General features: G+C 37.6%; 1 protein-coding gene across 1 annotated transcript in view; it reads right to left on the reverse strand.

The window, feature by feature from the left end:
• Nucleotides 1–5,162: 5,162 nt before the first annotated feature.
• LOC125241133 (carnitine O-palmitoyltransferase 1, liver isoform) overlaps nucleotides 5,163–19,667 on the reverse strand; it is a 30,531-nt gene continuing 16,026 nt past the window's right edge. The window contains exons 9-17 of the mRNA XM_048149465.1: nucleotides 17,271–17,449; nucleotides 16,326–16,459; nucleotides 15,523–15,548; nucleotides 15,279–15,341; nucleotides 14,914–15,095; nucleotides 13,835–14,040; nucleotides 13,034–13,232; nucleotides 9,776–9,936; nucleotides 5,163–7,201 (exon numbers count right to left, since the gene is read on the reverse strand). Coding sequence (XP_048005422.1) covers nucleotides 7,055–7,201; nucleotides 9,776–9,936; nucleotides 13,034–13,232; nucleotides 13,835–14,040; nucleotides 14,914–15,095; nucleotides 15,279–15,341; nucleotides 15,523–15,548; nucleotides 16,326–16,459; nucleotides 17,271–17,449 — 1,297 coding nt within the window. The 3' untranslated portion in view covers nucleotides 5,163–7,054. The remainder of the gene's footprint in view (nucleotides 7,202–9,775; nucleotides 9,937–13,033; nucleotides 13,233–13,834; nucleotides 14,041–14,913; nucleotides 15,096–15,278; nucleotides 15,342–15,522; nucleotides 15,549–16,325; nucleotides 16,460–17,270; nucleotides 17,450–19,667) is intronic.

Raw genomic sequence — 19,667 nt, forward strand, 5'->3', positions numbered from 1 at the left:
ATTATCAGTCACATATGCAGAGATGCATTATGACAGTGATTGACAAATGGGCTTAATGTGCGTTCACCATAGAATACATTTATAAATAAAAATCTGCGTTCATTTGTAACTAATTGGATTCGACATCTTTTATTCACTACGTATTCGGGATGCCAAACTAGTGTAAGTGGGCCTTTTTCAAATTTTGTTCCGTCACGTAATGGAATTCCACCCCGATTTTTTTTTAAGTTTTTTATTAAAAATGCTTTAAATTGACTGCTTTATTACTCTATTTTATGTAAATACAACTTAAGTTCCACAAATAACATTATATATTGATAAAAACATACTTTAAACTGATGACGCCCCAGTGTGAAGATCCATTACGCTACAACTTTGAGGTACATTTAAAGTAAAGATCAGAGAGTTTTATGTGAAGTATTATTTATTTAGCGTAATAAAAAACATAAACAATCGTATAAAAACTAATAATACTTGTTATAACATGTATCATAATAAAGCTATTGACTATTATTTGTCCAATACGCTACACTTTGGTTTTTCGTTTCCCAATTAACACTTAATATCTTAAATAAATGAGGTCTAAAGTATTATGTTTTATCCTTTTAATTATTATATATTTTTTAAAAATCTATCACAGCAACAATAGGACAAAGTGACGTAATGGAACGGAATATCACGTTTAGGAACTACATGAAAGGTTTACATGTGCCGAAAATAGACACTTAAATTGGCCCTCAGTAGGTATTATGTGTACACCACGTTTTTAGGGTTCCGTAGTCAACTAGGAACCCTTATAGTTTCGCCATGTCTGTCTGTCCGTCCGTCCGTCCGTCCGTCCGCGGATAATCTCAGTAACCGTAAGTACTAGAAAGCTGAAATTTGGTACCAATATGTATATCAATCACATCAACAAAGTGCAAAAATAAAAAATGGAAAAAAATGTTTTATTAGGGTACCCCCCCTACATGTAAAGTGGGGGCTGATATTTTTTTTCATTCCAACCACAACGTGTGATATATTGTTGGATAGGTATTAAAAAATGAATAAGGGTTTACTAAGATTGTTTTTTGATAATATTAATATTTTCGGAAATAATCGCTCCTAAAGGAAAAAAAAGTGCGTCCCCCCCCTCTAACTTTTGAACCATATGTTTAAAAAATATGAAAAAAATCACAAAAGTAGAACTTTATAAATACTTTCTAGGAAAATTGTTTTGAACTTGATAGGTTCAGTAGTTTTTGAGAAAAATACGGAAAACTACGGAACCCTACACTGAGCGTGGCCCGACACGCTCTTGGCCGGTTTTTTATTGAATTCCGTTAACGTCGGCGTATAGTTAAGTGTATAAGAAACCGAATGGCAAAGTTAGTTTTTTTAAATTCGTATTTTTTTTGTCTAGAAAAAAACCATACATCTGCGATAGATGTTAACTTCGAGTGTTGTAGAGAAACGGGCTTACAATTAACTTACACTAAGTAAAGTGTCAAAACTATGACATGTCAATCGCATATCGAACACACAGAGCCGGTTTCTTAATAATTTCTATCGCAGGTGTATAGTAGTTTTCAGAAAAAAGTTAGAAATTAAAAAAAAAAACTAAGGCATTGGAATTTTAAACAAAAAACTTGTGAAAGTTGAAATCACAATATTTTAAATTTGGTTTTTTTGCTAGATGAACAAAATAAAAAAATAAAATTAGTACACATGGTGCTAATTTACCTCCCTAGTGCGGTTTAGAGCACTGTGCGTGCCTCATCAAAAAAACAAATGTACTGAAAAACATAGTACGATACACGTGTGAATAGGTAAATCTTGAATTTTACTGACATATAGCTGGACAGGTTACATACAGAAACCTTATTACAACTTGATCAAGTTGTGAACCTTATTCCAATGGCAAAAGGTCCATCGATGGTGAGAAAAGATTTAAAATGTTGCCGGTAGTTATTAATCAGCTAGTTGGTATGTATTGATGTAGGTGTTTTTAACAATACGTTTCATGCTACTTTTATTCTAAATGGAAAAATCATGCATACATGGCATAATAAGCTTTGAATTGTCAAAAACCAATGTTAAAGGTTCGGAATTACCCATAAAGGATCAGAATCAGCCATAGCGTATTTGTTCAAAGCCACCGGCATGTAAACCATGCTTTTTTGTTCCATACGTCACGTTTTTGGGTTCCCTTATACAACACGTTTTGTGATGTGGCGTAATGGACGTGACGTAGGTATGCGAGTTAGGAAATAAACCGAAATAGCGGTATAATCCCTTGAATTTTCTATACTGTAAATTATTTTTTTAATAACTACACATATCACCCTATAAGGATTCATAAAAAATAAGTCAAAAAGTGGCTTCTTACCTCGAGCTTGTCCAGTTCGTAGTGGAAGAATAAAAATCGAACAACGTGACGCGCGACAAACACCTCGCTCTTTTCGAACGTAACTGACGTTTTAAAACATTAAACGCCCAATATTGGGGATCGTAATGTTGCCACGGTATAAAATTCAACTCAATATAGTATTTTATTTCTACCAAATTGTTAAAAACACCGTGACGTATACGGAAAATTCCACAACGCCGATATTGAAGGACAACAAATAAATTAAAATTTGTTTAATTTTGTACTCTACAAGCTAAGTAATAACGTTATAATTCACTTGGGCATAAAAGATCTTATCAAAATAACAGCCATGTCTGGGCCAGAAGGAGACAGAATATACAAATATTTTGCTCCAAAGTTCGCGATGTATGCATGGGACACCCAAAAATTCGTACTTTTTTTTTGGTTTTAGTATTTTTTTTTCTTTCATGTAGGTTTTGAAACATTTTATTTACTATGACTAAATAGATAATTACTTGCTTTATACTTTTTATATAGACAATATTTCTCTCATGGCATTTTTTCATGGAAAAAAGTTAGGCTAAAGTTGTAGGACAGCGAAATTTGACTCAAATATTTAATTTGGAAAACGCCCAAGTGTAATTTATATGATAACAAACTAAGATTTTACGGTAACTAAAATAACAAAATATATAATTTAGTTTTGTAGTCATACTCAGATACACCCACTTTGTCAGTAGCATAAGACACAAAATTTAAATCTTCTATTGTTTATTTGCCGCCTGTTTTTCCTTAGTATTAGGATAGTGAGTGGCAGTCTCAAGTGAGAAAAATAGGCATTTCGATACAAAGGACCTATGATGAATTGATGACGTTGATGACCGAAGGGAGTCGACCATATTATAAAATACTCTTTGCAACTGCAACAAGAGTCGACTCTTGTTGCAGTTGCAAAATATTGTACCTTGTACTTATGTTACTTATGGCCCTTTAAAGCGACCTTCCTGTACCTACGGTTATTTATTTTTTCTGTTGATCTGCGGTGTCCCTAAATTATCAATTATAATAGGTGCATTTAAAAATGTTTGTGTTTTATGTTTTATTAACATATCAAGCTGCGTTCAAAAACTGGAACAGGCGATGATGATCAGAACGCGACTCTACACTCACCGGAATCCGAGTGGAGCTCCCTATCTTTTCTTTCCTATGAGATCTATAGGTCCTATCCATTTTCCAATCGTGTGCGGGACTACTGTTCCGATGTCACATGTTAGCAAAATTATTTCCACTTCGGGCGGTAACATTAATTATCCTTCACTACGCTCAGGATTCCCTCGACGTAAATATTATCATTTTGCTTCCTTGTGACACAATATACTATAGAGGTTGGTCGGTACAAACAACTGCTCACGCAACAATTAAGGCGTCTCATTGTGCATATTCGTTATGATGAACAACAAGCCTGCCACTCCCACTAGAATTAATATAATACTTTAGTTCCCTATACTTAAAATAAAATATTTTTCCCCTCACTAGCTCGGAAACACGTGTTTTGTCCTTTAATACCAGCGGGTAAAAACGCATTTTATCCACTAGTGGATAAAGTAATTTGACCTTGAATATAGTCATTTTTTCTGCTTTAAAATTGATAAAAGTGAAGTGAATCTAGTGATTACGATGATTTACCACCTGTGGAACTACTGGAAGCAGTGTTAAACGCGTTTTTTGCGTTGTACTTTCCTCGCTATAGTGAGGGAAAAGTTTTGTGTTACACTCGGGTGCAAATGTATTTTACTTCTCGTGTGTTAAAAAACTCGCAAGTTCAGGATTATATTCTCGATCCACTCGCTTCGCTCGTGGTTCAACTATAGAATCCTTTCGCTTGCTCGTTTTTCAATTCGACACTCGGCGTTAAAATACAACTTTGCCCCCTTGTATAACAAATAACTATTGTTATACAAGGGGGCAAAGTTGTATTTTAACGCCGAGTGTCGAATTGAAAAACGAGCAAGTGAAAGGATTCTATAGTTGAACCACGAGCGAAGCGAGTGGATCGAGAATATAATCCTGAACTTGCGAGTTTTTTAACACACGAGAAGTAAAATACACTTGCACCCGAGTCTAACACAAAACTTTTCCCCTCACTATAGCGAGGAAACTACAACGCAAAAAATGCGTTTATCACTGCTTCCAGTAGTTCCACAGGTGGTAAATCATCTTTATTACTAGATTCACTCACTTTTATAAATTTTAAAGCAGTTAATTTGACTTTATTCAAGGTCAAATTACTTTACCCACTAGTGGATAAAATGCGTTTTTACCCGCTGGTATTGAAGGACAAAACACGTGTTTCCGAGCTAGTGAGGGGAAAATAACTATTATGCAGTGCACGAAATATATGCTAGTTTCAGTAGTTTCCTGGTTTGACTACCAGGGTAAGTTGGCAGCAATTTAGATTAGTTTTGACAGCCTCGTCTCGTCAGTGTAAATGTTTTTTAAACGTCAAACATCGGACAAAATTACGACGTTTAGTAGTTATTACGACGTTACAGGCGGGGTTATCAAAATCATTGCCAATCATTGCAAATTCTCACTACGAAAATAATAATCTGTAAACTACTTGTATGGTAATTTACGCACTAAATAGATCCGAAGAATGACGGAAAGAAATCGGACGACGGAGATGGGACCTAGTTCGTAAATAACCATACATATAAGTAGAGTCCTTGGTTCTACGGCTACTACGGATCTTATGTTCACGGGATGAGTTCCGAGATGAGTTATCAGTCGGTAACAACGAACAAATACAACATACATTGTTTTATGCATTTATTTACAGAAATTTGATAAAAGTCGAACAATTAAAGAAAATATTGCATTTCAAAACTAAAGTATACTTATAATAAAAAATATTTTTAATTGCATGATTTCAACACGTAATAAAACTACTATCGGTCTAATTACTTGCACTTGGGTCTTGGAGTATTAGTTAGAATAAATACTTTAATTCATGCAACGCCTTATATTATTGAAAGTATCGTAAATAGATAAACGAGCCACTTACACAAATACAGCGCTCATCGACAATTTTATTAAGCTTCTAATTGTACTCTTGGAGAGGTTACATTTAGAAATTAAGTATAACTTGAGTAAGAAGAGTATTAAAACGATACAGTGTTTAATGTTGGACGGACTATATAAAGGTTGAAGTTCTTATCGTATTGGCTGCCGTTCGCTATTATTAAATACACCCGTTTACTATATTAAGACAGGCGACATGTCCTGTTTACAAATTAAGTGCACAAACTGTTAATAATTAATAAAAGTTTTGTCCAACATTCCTAACATCATAAGTACACATTTAAGCATATGCATATTATTTACACATTACATTTTGCAAATAAATAACAGGAAAACTCGTAGAAGCTGAAAACATGGGTAAATAAACTAACTGTGTAACATATACAGAGCCCTCGCACTGGGCTAGCACAAAACACCGCGTCTCGTATCACTGTCTACTTACGAGAGTATACTGCCAGTGTATCGTGACGCTTATCGTTATCACTGTCGATTGGTCAGGGCACACAGATCGCTCGTTACAGCGAATATTATGTAACATCAAAAAAATGTGATAAAATATCGACCAACTAACAAAGAAGGGCCTCTTATGCTGTATGGTTCTAAAAGATGAACCAATAAGTAGGGAAACACTAGAAAATTAAAAATATCACTTATGCCACATTATTTCAACGCAATACAGTTTTAAACGATTTCGGTAATATAGGTACATAATTTAGTTCATGCTTACGTTTCTATATCATAAAGGTTTTGAAGTCATGTATGATTGAATTATATTTTGAATATTTACGCACGTAATGAATAAATGATTGACATTGCCTAATGAATTAAAATAATAATGTAGGTTCTGGTACAAATTTTATTTGGAATACTTTCTTACAAATTACAGAAAATATCAGGGTATGTTTGTGAAAGACTCGGGTTCTGAGGGGGATCGATACTTTCTTTGTTATTGACACAGTACTATTATATAACTTGTGATATATCAGTTATAGCGACTTACCTCTTAGCATAATATGCAAATAAAAGCGAATTATAAATATTCAAGATTATAATATTTAACCACTGTAGATGATTCTAAGAATGTATCTAAAATAAACTAACCTAGTTTGGATTGATTCGAGTGGCAACTGACTGCCATTTCAGGCTCCACCACGTATACGGCTTGCTCGACCAGTTGTTCCATTCCATCTCGGGCGCACCCAGTCTACTAACTGTCTCACTTCGGGACGTTACCACCATTCACTTTTCCCACAGGACGCTAACCGAAGGCTAATCAGATAAATAGACATAATAAAAATAAATTTTAGATATAAATAACAAACTTCAACATGCATATATTCACTGAATTTGACAAATGTCTGGCTGGTCATTAAGATCTAACCTAATATATCTTGCGATTGGAATTATTAACCGACTGTTGTAACTGCCGATGTTTCGATGGTTTTGGTCCTTGAATGTACGTACATTTGTGCCTATATCTCGCTACAAAAAAAAAACTTAGCAAATACTCGTAGTTCTCGTATAAACCTAATATTTAAAAATTTTACTAAACTACATAATCAATACAACAACAACAAGAGACTGCGATATTTTATGAAACTGAGTACGAGTCTACTACTACTATTAAATAGTAGTAGTAGATACCGCCAATTGCCTTACGAGGGCAGATCTACTGTTTTTACCCCCATTCTTTTTTTTATTATATGCATTGAAGAGATCTTGGACGTCTTTCAGGGATCTTTCTATTTGATTCACGAAGTTAGTTGAGCTCTGAAAAGAAAAAGAACGATTAGATAAGTAAGCTTTAAAAAACCTACCGATACATAAAGTATCGCGCGGCGTCGTGACGTCCCATTCTACTACGTTGCTTCTGGAAAGTTATGTATGAAAATGTTGGCATAATTAATGGAAGATTTTTTTTTATTGGGATGTGTACATTATAGGCCGAAGTTACTTTCTATCAACCCTCCCCATCCCTCCCCCCTCTGCGTCACCCCTCTTCCCCCCCTTAAATAGCTGAAAATGCGGTTTTTCGCGATTTCTGACAACTGTTGAAGATACAGAAAAAACGTGTAGGAACAAAGTAATCCCTAATAAATTTACTACAAATCATTCATTGACACTTTGGTTCTAGCACTTATAGTTTTCGCGTGATCCATCACGAAAGTTGGTCCTTTGCTGCAATTTTCTTTAGTGAATATTAAGTTTTCTCCCAAATTGCTTACGAAATCTGTTTGATATTACTAAAATAGTATAAACTGAAAATGAATTTCAGGGGGAAAAATCACTACCATGGGTGGGACTTGAACTCACGGCTTCTGGATTGATACTCCAGGGCTCTACCAACAGCTACCAAAAGCTCATCCCCAGTCATCGATATACTATATGGATCAATGGTACTCCTAGTGACTACTACCGTGAAAATATTACGTCTTAAATAGTTACTGGAATTCCAAGACATATTGGAAATTCCACCCATGGTAGTGATTTTCCCCCCTTAATTTTATTTTAGTCATGAGTTACAATATTTTAGTCATATCAAACAAATTTCGACGATTTCGTAAGCATTTTGGGCGAAAACTTAACATTCATTAAAGAAAATTGCAGCAAAGGACCAACTTTCGTGACGGATCACGCGAAAACTGTAAGTGCTAGAACCAAAGTGTCAATGAATGATTTGTAGTAAATTTATTAAGGATTACTTCGTTCCTACGCGTTTTTTCTGTATCTTCAACAGTTTTGTCAGAAATCGAGAAAAACCGCATTTTCGGCACTTTAAGGGAGGGTAGAGGGGTGACACAGAGGGGGGAGGAGTGGGGAGGGTTGATGAAAAATAACTTCGGTCTATAACGTACATATTTCAATTAAAAAAACCTTCCATTAATTATGCCGTAATTTTAGCTAATTTCCCCATACTATTCGCACTCTCTGTCAGTGCGAGAAGGACGGACCAACGCGATAAGGTCATATCACGCTACTGTGCTTGCCCGCCTGACCTGGGTTCGCATATAAAACAATGCTCTCTGTATAAAATTGTAGTGTTTAGAACGGAAAAGCGAAAAACTGAAACGCTGTACATTAGAAGTACGGTTTTTTTATAACTCCAGAGACATTTCAAATATTTAATTAGTCGCTCCATTTTGCCATGAAAGATGGACAAACAAACAGACACACACCCTTTCCCATTTATGACATTATAAATAAACTACAGATGTAGCGCGAAAAGATTTGCCTTCGTATAGTTACGGAAACGTACGAACGCGTCATGCTATTTCAGTCAGCCTCAGTACAAGATGTACTAACATTGACTGAACTAGCATGACAAATACGAATGTTTCCGGAAAAATACGAAGGGAACCCTTTTCTAACTACATCTGTATATAAACTATGACGTATCAACTCAAATGCGATGTTTATTTCTTTGCACATTAGACATTTCAGAACGATGGCACAGTATAAGGACGACTCAGTAGCTACTCTCCGGCAGCGGCGACGCGAAAGGTACCTACTGCGTTCCAAAGCACGTGGTTGAACAAAATTACTATAAATGTTACTCGACGTCGTTCAAAGTACGATGTTGTTATTTAATACTATTAACTAACTATACGTATTAGTATAATAATACCACATTATATCAGTCAGAAAACACGAAAAATATCATTATGCATATTATTCTTATCCACGTTTATCCGCTTGCATGTGTTGCGTACGTACACGACGCGCTTGTGTGCACCCTGCGCGGCGTACGTTTGTTAGAAGAGTTATTACTGGTATATACTGTGACGATGGCTACCGTAAGCATTGAAAGGTTAAAGTGTCATAGTAATCTCACCGCACAGACCAACCCCTATAGACATCCATTACTAGACGACTCGCGGTCGTCAGCCTTCCTAGTATTTGCACTGATATAAGCGCGGGCGCTCGCCGTGCCCGATCAGTAGCGACCAAGTAACAGACCCAAAAGCAGCGCGTGTTTTTCGCAGTAAAAAAATTGAAAAAGGGTATTTTGATGTCTTAAAGATGTCCACCTGTATATGTAGTGTGAAATGGTGTGGAAAGGTAACAAGAAGCTAAAATTTAAAAACAGACGTCATTACATTCCACATAAAAGTCATATTTATAATTTATTCAGAGCCGGCATAGGTCAACTTACATTGGCCACTTACGCGTCAGTAGAGGGACAGTCCCTTTCATCTGGCGCGACTGCCCGCCGTCCTTGAAACGGCCAATCACAGCGCGCTTAACACATTCCCCGCCCGCTCCTCGCACCCCTGGCACTGGTGACTCGTATCGCGAACAAAATATACAAGAATGCTACTCTATAGGAGGTTCTCTGTGTCTCACCGTCTTGGGGCAGCTCTTCTTGCTGGAGACGTGGAAGAAGAGCAGGTCCTCGCCGGCGACGATGTAGGAGACCCCGTAGCCGTCGTCGCACACGGGCCCGAACCCGCCGCCCGAGCTGATGCACTTCGGGTGCTTCTTCAGGTCCAGTTGGCTAGTTTGACCTGGTGAAACATTTAATACATGTACACTTGTAACTTTACAATATTAAGTGGAATTTAAGGTATGTTATAATTTATAAAATGAAATCAATATAATCAACAAATGATATTAAAAATAGTAGTAATAGAATAGTAATGATATAAATATGTATATGTATGGAAATTTATGTGTATTTGTAAGTAGGTATGTATATTATACATACATACATACATACAATCACGCCTGTATCCCATAAAGGGGTAGGCAGAGCACATGAAACTACTAAAGTCTCAGTGCCACTCTTGGCAATTAAGGGGTTGAAAGAAAACGAAAAATTGTGACATTTGACAGGTTGCCAGCCTCTCGCCTACGCCACAATTTCACCCAAATCCCACAGTCGACTTCTACGACACCCACCATGTATATTATGTTATGTAATATGTTTTTTTTATATATACAGGGTGGAAAAATCGAATGCCACATGGATGGCAACTACCTTAAATATTGTAAATAGCACATTTTGTGTAAAGGAGACTTTCCTTTGTTTTTAAAAACAATAAATTCTGCATTTAAGGATTTATGAAAAATCGCTTGCCTCAGTCGGGACTCGAACCGGTCAAATGTGACAAAAAATAACGCGCCAAATAATGTGCCAAATTTTCATGGCCTTCCGTTATTCTGATTGTATTTGTTATTTAGAGAAAAATGAACCTTATCAGTAACCCTTTCAATCTGCATCATAAAATACGGCATATTATACAGCATACTATTATATATGCTGTATAATATACATAATCATTTATGGTTATTTAGTATATGTATTTCCTGCACCTATTAAGCCCTTAAAGATCTCTGTTTGGCCCAAAGGTTAGCTGGTAGAGAATGCCTTCCGGCATTAAGTTCGCCTTTTGTACATTTTTTACTGTGCAATAAAGTTTAAATAAATAAATAAATAATAGCGAAGCAATAGGCCAAACACGGCTTTCCAGCAATTACACACATGGCAAAATACAATGAACACTGTATAGTATATAAAGCTTTTATAATCACGTCACTCACATAAGTCTTACCCAAAATTTGTATTTCATACGCATTTTTTTTTTCTATTTCTAGTTCTTTTGACACTTGGAGAACCTTTACACCTCCAAATTTTCATTTTTTATTATATCCCATTAATTATAATTGACTGTGGGGACCTTTTACATCTCCCAAGATCTTGTTTTCAATTAAGTCAATTTAAACTATGTAACATACAAGCACGGAATGTTGTGTCTTACATCTAGGTATACCGTATTCACTTATTATTGGAATATTTAATACAGCCCGGACAGCTTGAACATGTCATGCTCGCTAAAAAGTCTTTGCTTACGGTGACGTCGTTGATCGGGTCGCCACCTTCCCGAATGAAGGTTGAGGGAGGCGATGGCTGAGATGCGCGCCATATTCGTGAACGGGTGCTGTTTGTGAAGACCGGTCTGTTTCAGCTAATAGGGGCTATGCTATTCTATGTAACATTAATTTTGAATGAGATTACGTTGAGGCACTCTGTTCGGTCCTTGTTTGTTTATTTTTCTTTCTGACTCTTGGAGACCATATACATCTCCAAGGAAAAAAGTAGATTAAGTATATATATATATTTTTTTTCCTTTGCTTAAGACAACAAGAGTCTTTTACAACTCTAAAGTTATTTTAGTTATTCGTTTTTTTTCTTCATGTATAATTTTTTTAGATGTACTTTGACACTTAGAGACTCTATACATCTCTAACATCTCTTATTAATAATCATAATAGCTTTGTACTTTGTATAATTTCTTGTGTTAATATTTTTTTTTTTTTATGAATACTTTTGCTTATTAAATTGTATCTTGTTTTTTTTTTTTTTTTTTTTAATGCATGTTAATTATAAGATGTAATGTTTTGAAAAGAAGTGGCCCGCCGAGTTTCTTGCCGGTCCCATAGTGGATACCCTCCTCAAACTGAGGGGGACTGAAATCTTCTCGAGGCTGAGGCGTAGGGTTAGAGCCGGCGTAGTTTTATTTGACGTTCATAAGCGCATTGTAATATGCCTACTTGGAAAATAAATAAATATTTCATATTTCATATTTCAAATTGTAATTGTGTGTATTTTTTTACGAATCTCAGTATAATTTACGGCATCATTTTCCGTTTCTAAGGGACCGACTTTAACAAAGTATCATTTGCATCGAAGTCTAGTCAAAGGTCGCACTTTGTCGCTTACCATAAGAACGAGGTTTAACTTCTATCTTTTTTACCACCCATGAGTCCCATGATACGACAAACTGTTCCACATTTCAAAAGCCAAGGGGAAAAATATTTGATATAAAGACAGTGTGTTTCACTAGGAACAGTTAAGGGTGCTTTCAAGAAAAACGTCAAAATAATGTAAAATTGATAGTTTTAGTCGGTGAAATACTACACTTTCCGTTATCTAATAGATATATTTAATTCAAGTTTCAATTAGAGCATTTTATTATCTTGAATTTTATCAGACGGGATTTTTGAAAACTAACTCACTAAATTATTTATGAATTTTTCTCTGGTGCACGTTTAGGAAAACCCGCGTATAGCGCTGAATTAGTCGATCTTATTTGCAAAATTTGGACAATTTTGAATACTGGAACTGTTAAATTTATAATACGTATATCCTGTACAACACTCTTTTCAGACTACATTTTTATTATAAAGTTTTGAAAAAGAGAAAACGAGGCTAAGACGAATTCAATTACAGAAATAACCTAAAATTAAGTGACAATTACTTTGAAAATCTACATCACATCGAAATTATTTTCATACAAAATTAATCTGCAAAGTTTGGTAAAATTGCTCTTATCCCTTAGTGATTGTAAATTTTTATTATATATTTTTGGCATTTTTTTTGAAAACGAGCCTTCACCGTCACAATTATTACCACTTTTGGACATTTTCTCATATTTTGTTTGAGCAAGTGGTAAAAATCCTATAATATGTTATATATTTGTAAACTACTCGTAAAGCCCTTTAATATGATACCACACACGGTATGATTAAGCGCTCGGTTGCGATTTCACTATTTTTGACATGAAATCCCTCTTAATAAAATTCCCGTAGTTGACGTGTTACCGTGCGGGGTCTGGCTGGTGGACAGCCGCCAGGGCTCGTTGAACACCTCCTGCAGGAAGGGCGACTCCAGCTCCAGGTACTTGGACACCACGTACAGGCAGAACAGGTGGCGGTCGATGCCGCGCCCGGCCATCGCGTCCTGGTAGCCCAGCTGGTGCCGCTGACCGGCTTTGCTGAACAACTCCAGTTTCTCTTCAACCTGTGTTTGATCCAGTGTTAGATTCGAGAGCTTCGTTTTACATCTCACGTTTAGATGGTAAAGAAAATGTGACACTCGGTAGGTAGATATATTGTCTCTTTAACTTGGGAGAGAGGTAAATATAATATATAATGGAATTAGTTTGACGTAGTTTATATTCTTTGCTGATTTGAATAATGTGGACATGGATTTTTTTTAATTATACAGGGGCACAAAGATGGCGGCGGCCGGCGGAACAAGTGAGATGCATGTCGGAGAAGAATATCTGGGCCGGTTGCATTTAGTATTCGTTGAATCCTACTGTATGAGACCTGTCAGTTTCCAACTGAGTGATGTGATGTTGACCGGTGTGATTACGGCATCTAAACCTAAAGGGAAGGGGCCCACGGATTATCAGTTTGTCGGACGATATCAGCCTGTGATTTAATCGCAAAAGGTAACAGCGCCGAAAAATGAACAGCCCAATCTGGTAATCTGAGTGCTCCTTTAAAGTACAACTAGGGAGACGTCCCGGCGTGCAGTAGTACAACAGCTGCTTTATCAACTGGATGTATCTATGCAACGGGGACTAACAGTACAACTAGAGCGGATAAGGTACTGACGGTGGCGTTCGGATCCTCCATGGCGGTGACCCAGGCGGAGCTCTCGATGGTGCAGGGGCGCACGGTCTCGGTGCGGCCCTCGCGGAACAGCCGCGTCATGGATGCCTCGTACGTGAGGCAGAAGCGGCCGGCTGTGCGGTAGTACGACAGCTGCAGGATCAGCTGGATGAACGCGTCGGGAGACACGCGGCACTTCTTCATGAAGCCTGGAAACACATGGATATTTAGGGTTTCGACTAGGTAATTACAGATCGTGTCATTGAAGAAGACGCGCGCCTTGAACAGTAATGTCATGTAATTAAAGGTTATTCTTTCTAGGTTACGAACTATAACTATTGTTGTGCCTGCTCGTTCACTGATCGCGTTCTAAGACCGCTCCCAACTTAGTACAATCACTGATGTACCTACTAGTTCGGTCTTTTAGGTACATTTAATACATTATTATTACATCAAGACAAAGCGAGCGTATGGATGTGCTTAATATGCTTATACTCGGTGGGCTCTAGTTTGGTCGATGTCGGGACACTCTGATCGCTTTGTCTGTCTTTACCACTTATTCGGCTCCTCGCTCCTGTTGTGTTTCGTGTCTGTTGTATGAATGGGTTTAGAAATTTCAGTGTTGGTTGTTGTAGTAACTATTTACTGCTATCAGGGGCGGCTCACTCCGCCATTCTAACGCCGCGCTACAAGTACATGCTGGTGGCCGCGAGTTCGAGACCCATTCAGCCTTCGCGCGGCGCAACAGAAAAATGCTCGCGTGCGGTCCGTTTGATAATGTAGGTAAGAATTTAGAATGGCGGCATTTTGCGAATATCAAAGGAGTGAGCCTTCTATACTTGTACTATGGCTGCTATAAAATGCGCTTCAGTAAATAAAAAAAATACAACTATTTCGTTCCATTTAGGAAGGGCGTATTTAAATTTTTGAGCGCTTCTTGGCGCCTTTTGAAACGTGGGGTCACGTCAGCAGTCTTCGGGGAATACCGCCTTGGTCCTAATGTAAATTCAGGGGGCATTTGTGCATTAAAAAGGGAATATTTGCGTGAATATTATGGTGTGAGCACACACAGCAGAGCATACCTTTCCCATACTTGTTGTACATGAGTATCTTGAGGTCGACGTCGTTGAGCAGCTTCTGCGCCACGCCGTAGGAGAGGTCGATGGCCTTGGCGAGGTCCTCGTGCTCCAGCTCCCACTGCAGCCGGATGGGCGCCGGCGGCGGCGTCTCCACCGAGCCCAGGGTGTTGCCGTCAGGAGCGTATCTGTTCACCACACATCATCAACATATACTCTTGCAAACCAACCAGATAAAGGTTAAAAAAAATAGCTTTTATAGCCGATTTTGTTTCTATGAAAGGTCACGTGGTATTTCGAAAATATATTCGAACTATATATTTTTGGCAAACATAATAAATACTTAGTTAATAATGAAACAGTTCACTCACCCAGTTTCTATTTCAGTCCAAATAACATATTCCCAAAAATGTCCCATGACAGGTGCGTCAGCCCTGAAATAATAATATAAACTTATTGAATGCTTTTTATTCAATCCAGAGATTAAGGGTTCAAATCACGGCTCATATTAATGTGTTTCGGAATGCAAATGACCTGAATATCATTGTTCCAAGGGATAGAACTATTTAATCTTACGTTATTAAATAATATTCATCTAACATCTTTTTTACTTACCATGTATGTTCCGCGTTAAATCCGACCTGCAAAGTTATAAAAGTATTGTTTTGATAACTAGCTACAATAACAACCTCAATATATTAAAGGCACGAAGTATTTGAGCAAAATTACTATTGACCTTATAGGGAGCTTGACTGTAGTTAAAATAAAATATTTTATACCATGCACGAAATAATGCATCTGATAATTATAACAAAAACATGGACAGAAGTTATTTTTAAATCCAAATTCTATTCAATAAGTCAGGTAGAAATATATAAAGTAACTCAGTTGACCGTGACGTCACTCAATTCTTTTTCATATAAATTCCATATTAGCAAGGCGTTCACATTCGTTTTGACAGTTCTTAAAAATACGCTGATTTGACTAGAAGGCAAGTAGCCTATTGTACATATATGTTTTTTACTAGGTACCTATGTACAATATTGTGTCACAGTTCATATTTTATCAACTTCTATAAATTGAATTTCTATTTAAATAAGCTATCGATTTTGACAGAGGGTAAAGTTACTGCGCATCGAATGATGATCCCAATGATAGTTAATTTTTTAATGGAAGAACTGTTGTAACTACTCATTTTTATTAAGAAGCATGTTTTCTTTCGTACTGAAGCAACATGTTACAGTTGCGTTTTTTTCGCGCATCTTAGGGTCCCCCCACTGGGGCAACTGTATGGAAAAACAGGCCGCGTCGACGTCGCGCCGCCGCGGCGTCAGGCTTTGCCATACAGTTGGCCCGACGCTACGCTCGCGAGACGCTAGATGTGGGGGGACCCTTATCTGTCAGGCATAGACACTCACGTATCCGTTGGTGCTGAAGCAGAGGTTGAAGGACTTGTCGAACCAGCGGTCGCAGCCCTTGCCGTGCAGCAGCACGCGCCCGTACTCGTCCAGCTTGCTCGGGTCGTTCTCGTCGTACCCGTACGCCACGTCATCTGTAAACACCTATGTCTATATAGTACGTTCGCATAAAGGGATCGATAGTGCATAACAAAGGTTTCGTAAATCTTGCTCTGGACTGTTTCACTTTTACGTTGCATAATATGGCCAATCATGGTTTGGCCAAAGACATATGTAACTCCGTATAGACAGACAGTCTAAGAAAAAAACGTACCTCAGAACCATATAGAAATAGGTACGGTGGCCTAGATGGCGTTACACCTTTGGGGGACGCTCGGCTAGATGGCGCTAATATTAATATTTGACATTCTAACACATATCAAGCTAAGAATATGGGTCAAACTGTCAAAACTAAGGTTTAAAAGTTTTAAGGTTGTGTCGAGAGATGGCAGTCTATGCACTGTGATTACATATTTTACTTTGACAGTAACTCCCTATAATACTTGTTCCTCTTTGGTTTGGCGGATGTGCGACTAGTACGTTTGGGCCTCTCGGTGAAGACGGCGCGCTCGATGCAGAGGTGTAGGGTCAATCGCTGATCAGTCCACAATATAAAAAAAAGGTGTGGTTGAGCACGGTCTGGCGGGTACACCCGACAAGTGGGAACAGAGGCGTCAACATAGTGGGAATGAGCTCTCAGCGCTAGCTACTACAACCCTCGGGTAACAATCTAGTAGTATAGTGGCGCGCTCGATGTGGTTGAACATTGTCTGGCGTGTAAACGCGCAAGGCGAGCGCTCTTCCGCCGACACCCGAGAAGAGGGAAGAGAGAGGTCGACAAAGTGGGAACGAGCTCTCAGCGCTAGCTACTACAACCCTCGAGTAACAATTGAATAGTATAGTGACCTAGGCAGACGTTGAAGGCGGCGCGCTCTATGCAGTGCAGCGAGGTGCGGTTGTGGCCGCGGTTGAACATGGTCTGGCGGATGTGCGCCCAGTGCGAGCGCTCGCCCGCCGTCAGCGCCGCCAGCTCTGGCTCGTGCGGCAGCGGCGGCGACTTGTCGTCCAAGATCTGCTGGATTTGCCTGCAACAATCACATATCAATCTTTCAGTAGGAGCAGGGAAAGTGATGTTTGTCCTTCTCATAGACTGTCATTTCATTGCTACGAAAAATCCTTTGAGAGACATAGACGTACCTACAATTGTCGTTGCCAATCGGCAACTCGGTAGTAACAAATTCAAAGAGCACTAAATAATGCAAAAGAGTTTTTTTTTTCAAAAGTTAGTTTAGGTGTACTAAAACAGTTGAGTTAAACCACAGAGTGGGTTGACCACAAAGAAAAATCGATGACGCGCTCCGAGCAACTACGATAGAACCGCAGGCAGATTTATATGCCATTATTTATTTTTATGCCGAAATAGCAACTATAATGATATATATTTATCTATAATTCTTGTCGTCAGTGTAAAATGTGCAGCGAATTTAAGTTTCTGTGACTTATCAATTTCATGCACCTACAAATTTTAATTTGTCGCCAGTTTCAGTGATACTCTGTGCGGTTTTAAAGTACGAAATACGAATGTATTGCATCTATCTGTAATTGTATAATTAATTTAATCGAATAAGTTTTGGGATGTAGGCATAGATATCATACATCTACAAGACTATTTAAAAATACAAAATCAGCATTAGTAGCATATTTTAGTCGTACATATATTATATTGCTTAGTCATTTATTTATCTAACTCGAGCCGTGCTTAGTTAGGTACAAAGGTACGGTTGGTTTTACGAAATTATTGTATTAATATGCGCGGCGACTGACCGCTACGATGGACAGCTTACGTAACGCGACCTTTGCACGAGACTAGTCTATCCAATTCCGTTATATTTCGTTGATAATCGCATGCCCTAGTGTGCGTACTTCCTACCACGTGTAACGTTATGTAAATACTAACATTATATGGAAACAACTCTGTATGATAGCATGTCACTTCGTCTAACTTAAAACGTTGGATTAAATTGTTTAGGTACTCGTAGTACTAAAACCTATTACTTTTATATACTACCCTATAGTGTTTGACGTCTTGTCTGGTCTAGTGGATAATGACTCCGACTGCTGTCTTAGGGCTAGGCTTAGTCGATCTGTGTCAAAAATTACTGAACTATCAGATTTATTTTTTTATACATACATTGTACTTATCTCTTTTTTATATTAAGAGCCCGTCACGATGGGTAAAAATTCAGTATCTGTCAAATTACCCCATTTACACACACTAACGCACGTCACACTCACCAACATACTTTTCGCACACTACCGCAATTTACTGGAAGAGGTCAGTGACCTAAGTGAGAGGAACTTAAGACAGGTCTATTAGTTTCACTGAAGATCAGTTGTAACGTTAAAATCCCATCAAAACCAAAAAAGGGAAATATGAGCCAAGTTCAATATTATATATGCCTTGGTTGTTGGCGTCAACGACAAAAGCAGTGAGATCTAAACGGGTGCCAAGTTCAATGGCAGTCCTCAAAATGTTTTATGACAATTGATGACATAAAATATCATTTCTTATAACTTTTATAATAGAATAGAATAGAATATAATTAATTTATTCGTTAACACACACACAAAATAAACGTTACAAATAATAAGACATAAACAAGAAGGAGATCCAACGAAATGGTCTAATCTTCCGATCAGACCATCCGGTGAAACAATCACGATAGGCACATAATATGTATGTCACAAATATCAATATAAGAGCCAAATTTAAGACGTTTATATGAAATAGTTTTTGTTGTGAGGACGCCCATAGAGGCTCCAAATAGTTCGTGTAACACACGCGATATTGTCTGCCAGTTCGGTTACTTGAACTTGGCTTGACACGCTGCCGCGTGTTTAGATTGCGGACAGTGTCAATTTAGTGTTACCATCTCACACGAATTGACTCCGATTATTTTTCAAAATAAATTTGTGCAAACACCATATAAAATCAAAACAACTCTGGTGTAAAAAACAGTGCTTCGTTTATTCTAATTATAAATGGTTAAACCCTTTTCCGAATGAATTAAAATAATTCACTGTTCCTGATCGGTTTAGCCATTATAACATCCGTTATAAATGCACTGAGACAAAGGTTGAGGTTATGTATGAACAGAGGTTGACAGTCAGTTTACATGTAAAATTGTTGCCATATATAGAATTCTTCATTAAAATAATAATTTTCAAAATTTAGTTAAAGTTGTCTGAATCTATAAGGTTACGTGCCCCGTGTGCAAACACCATTTAAAAATTATATTGAAC

Source organism: Leguminivora glycinivorella, chromosome Z (genome assembly GCF_023078275.1).
Source record: "Leguminivora glycinivorella isolate SPB_JAAS2020 chromosome Z, LegGlyc_1.1, whole genome shotgun sequence".
NCBI classification, from domain to species: domain Eukaryota; kingdom Metazoa; phylum Arthropoda; class Insecta; order Lepidoptera; family Tortricidae; genus Leguminivora; species Leguminivora glycinivorella.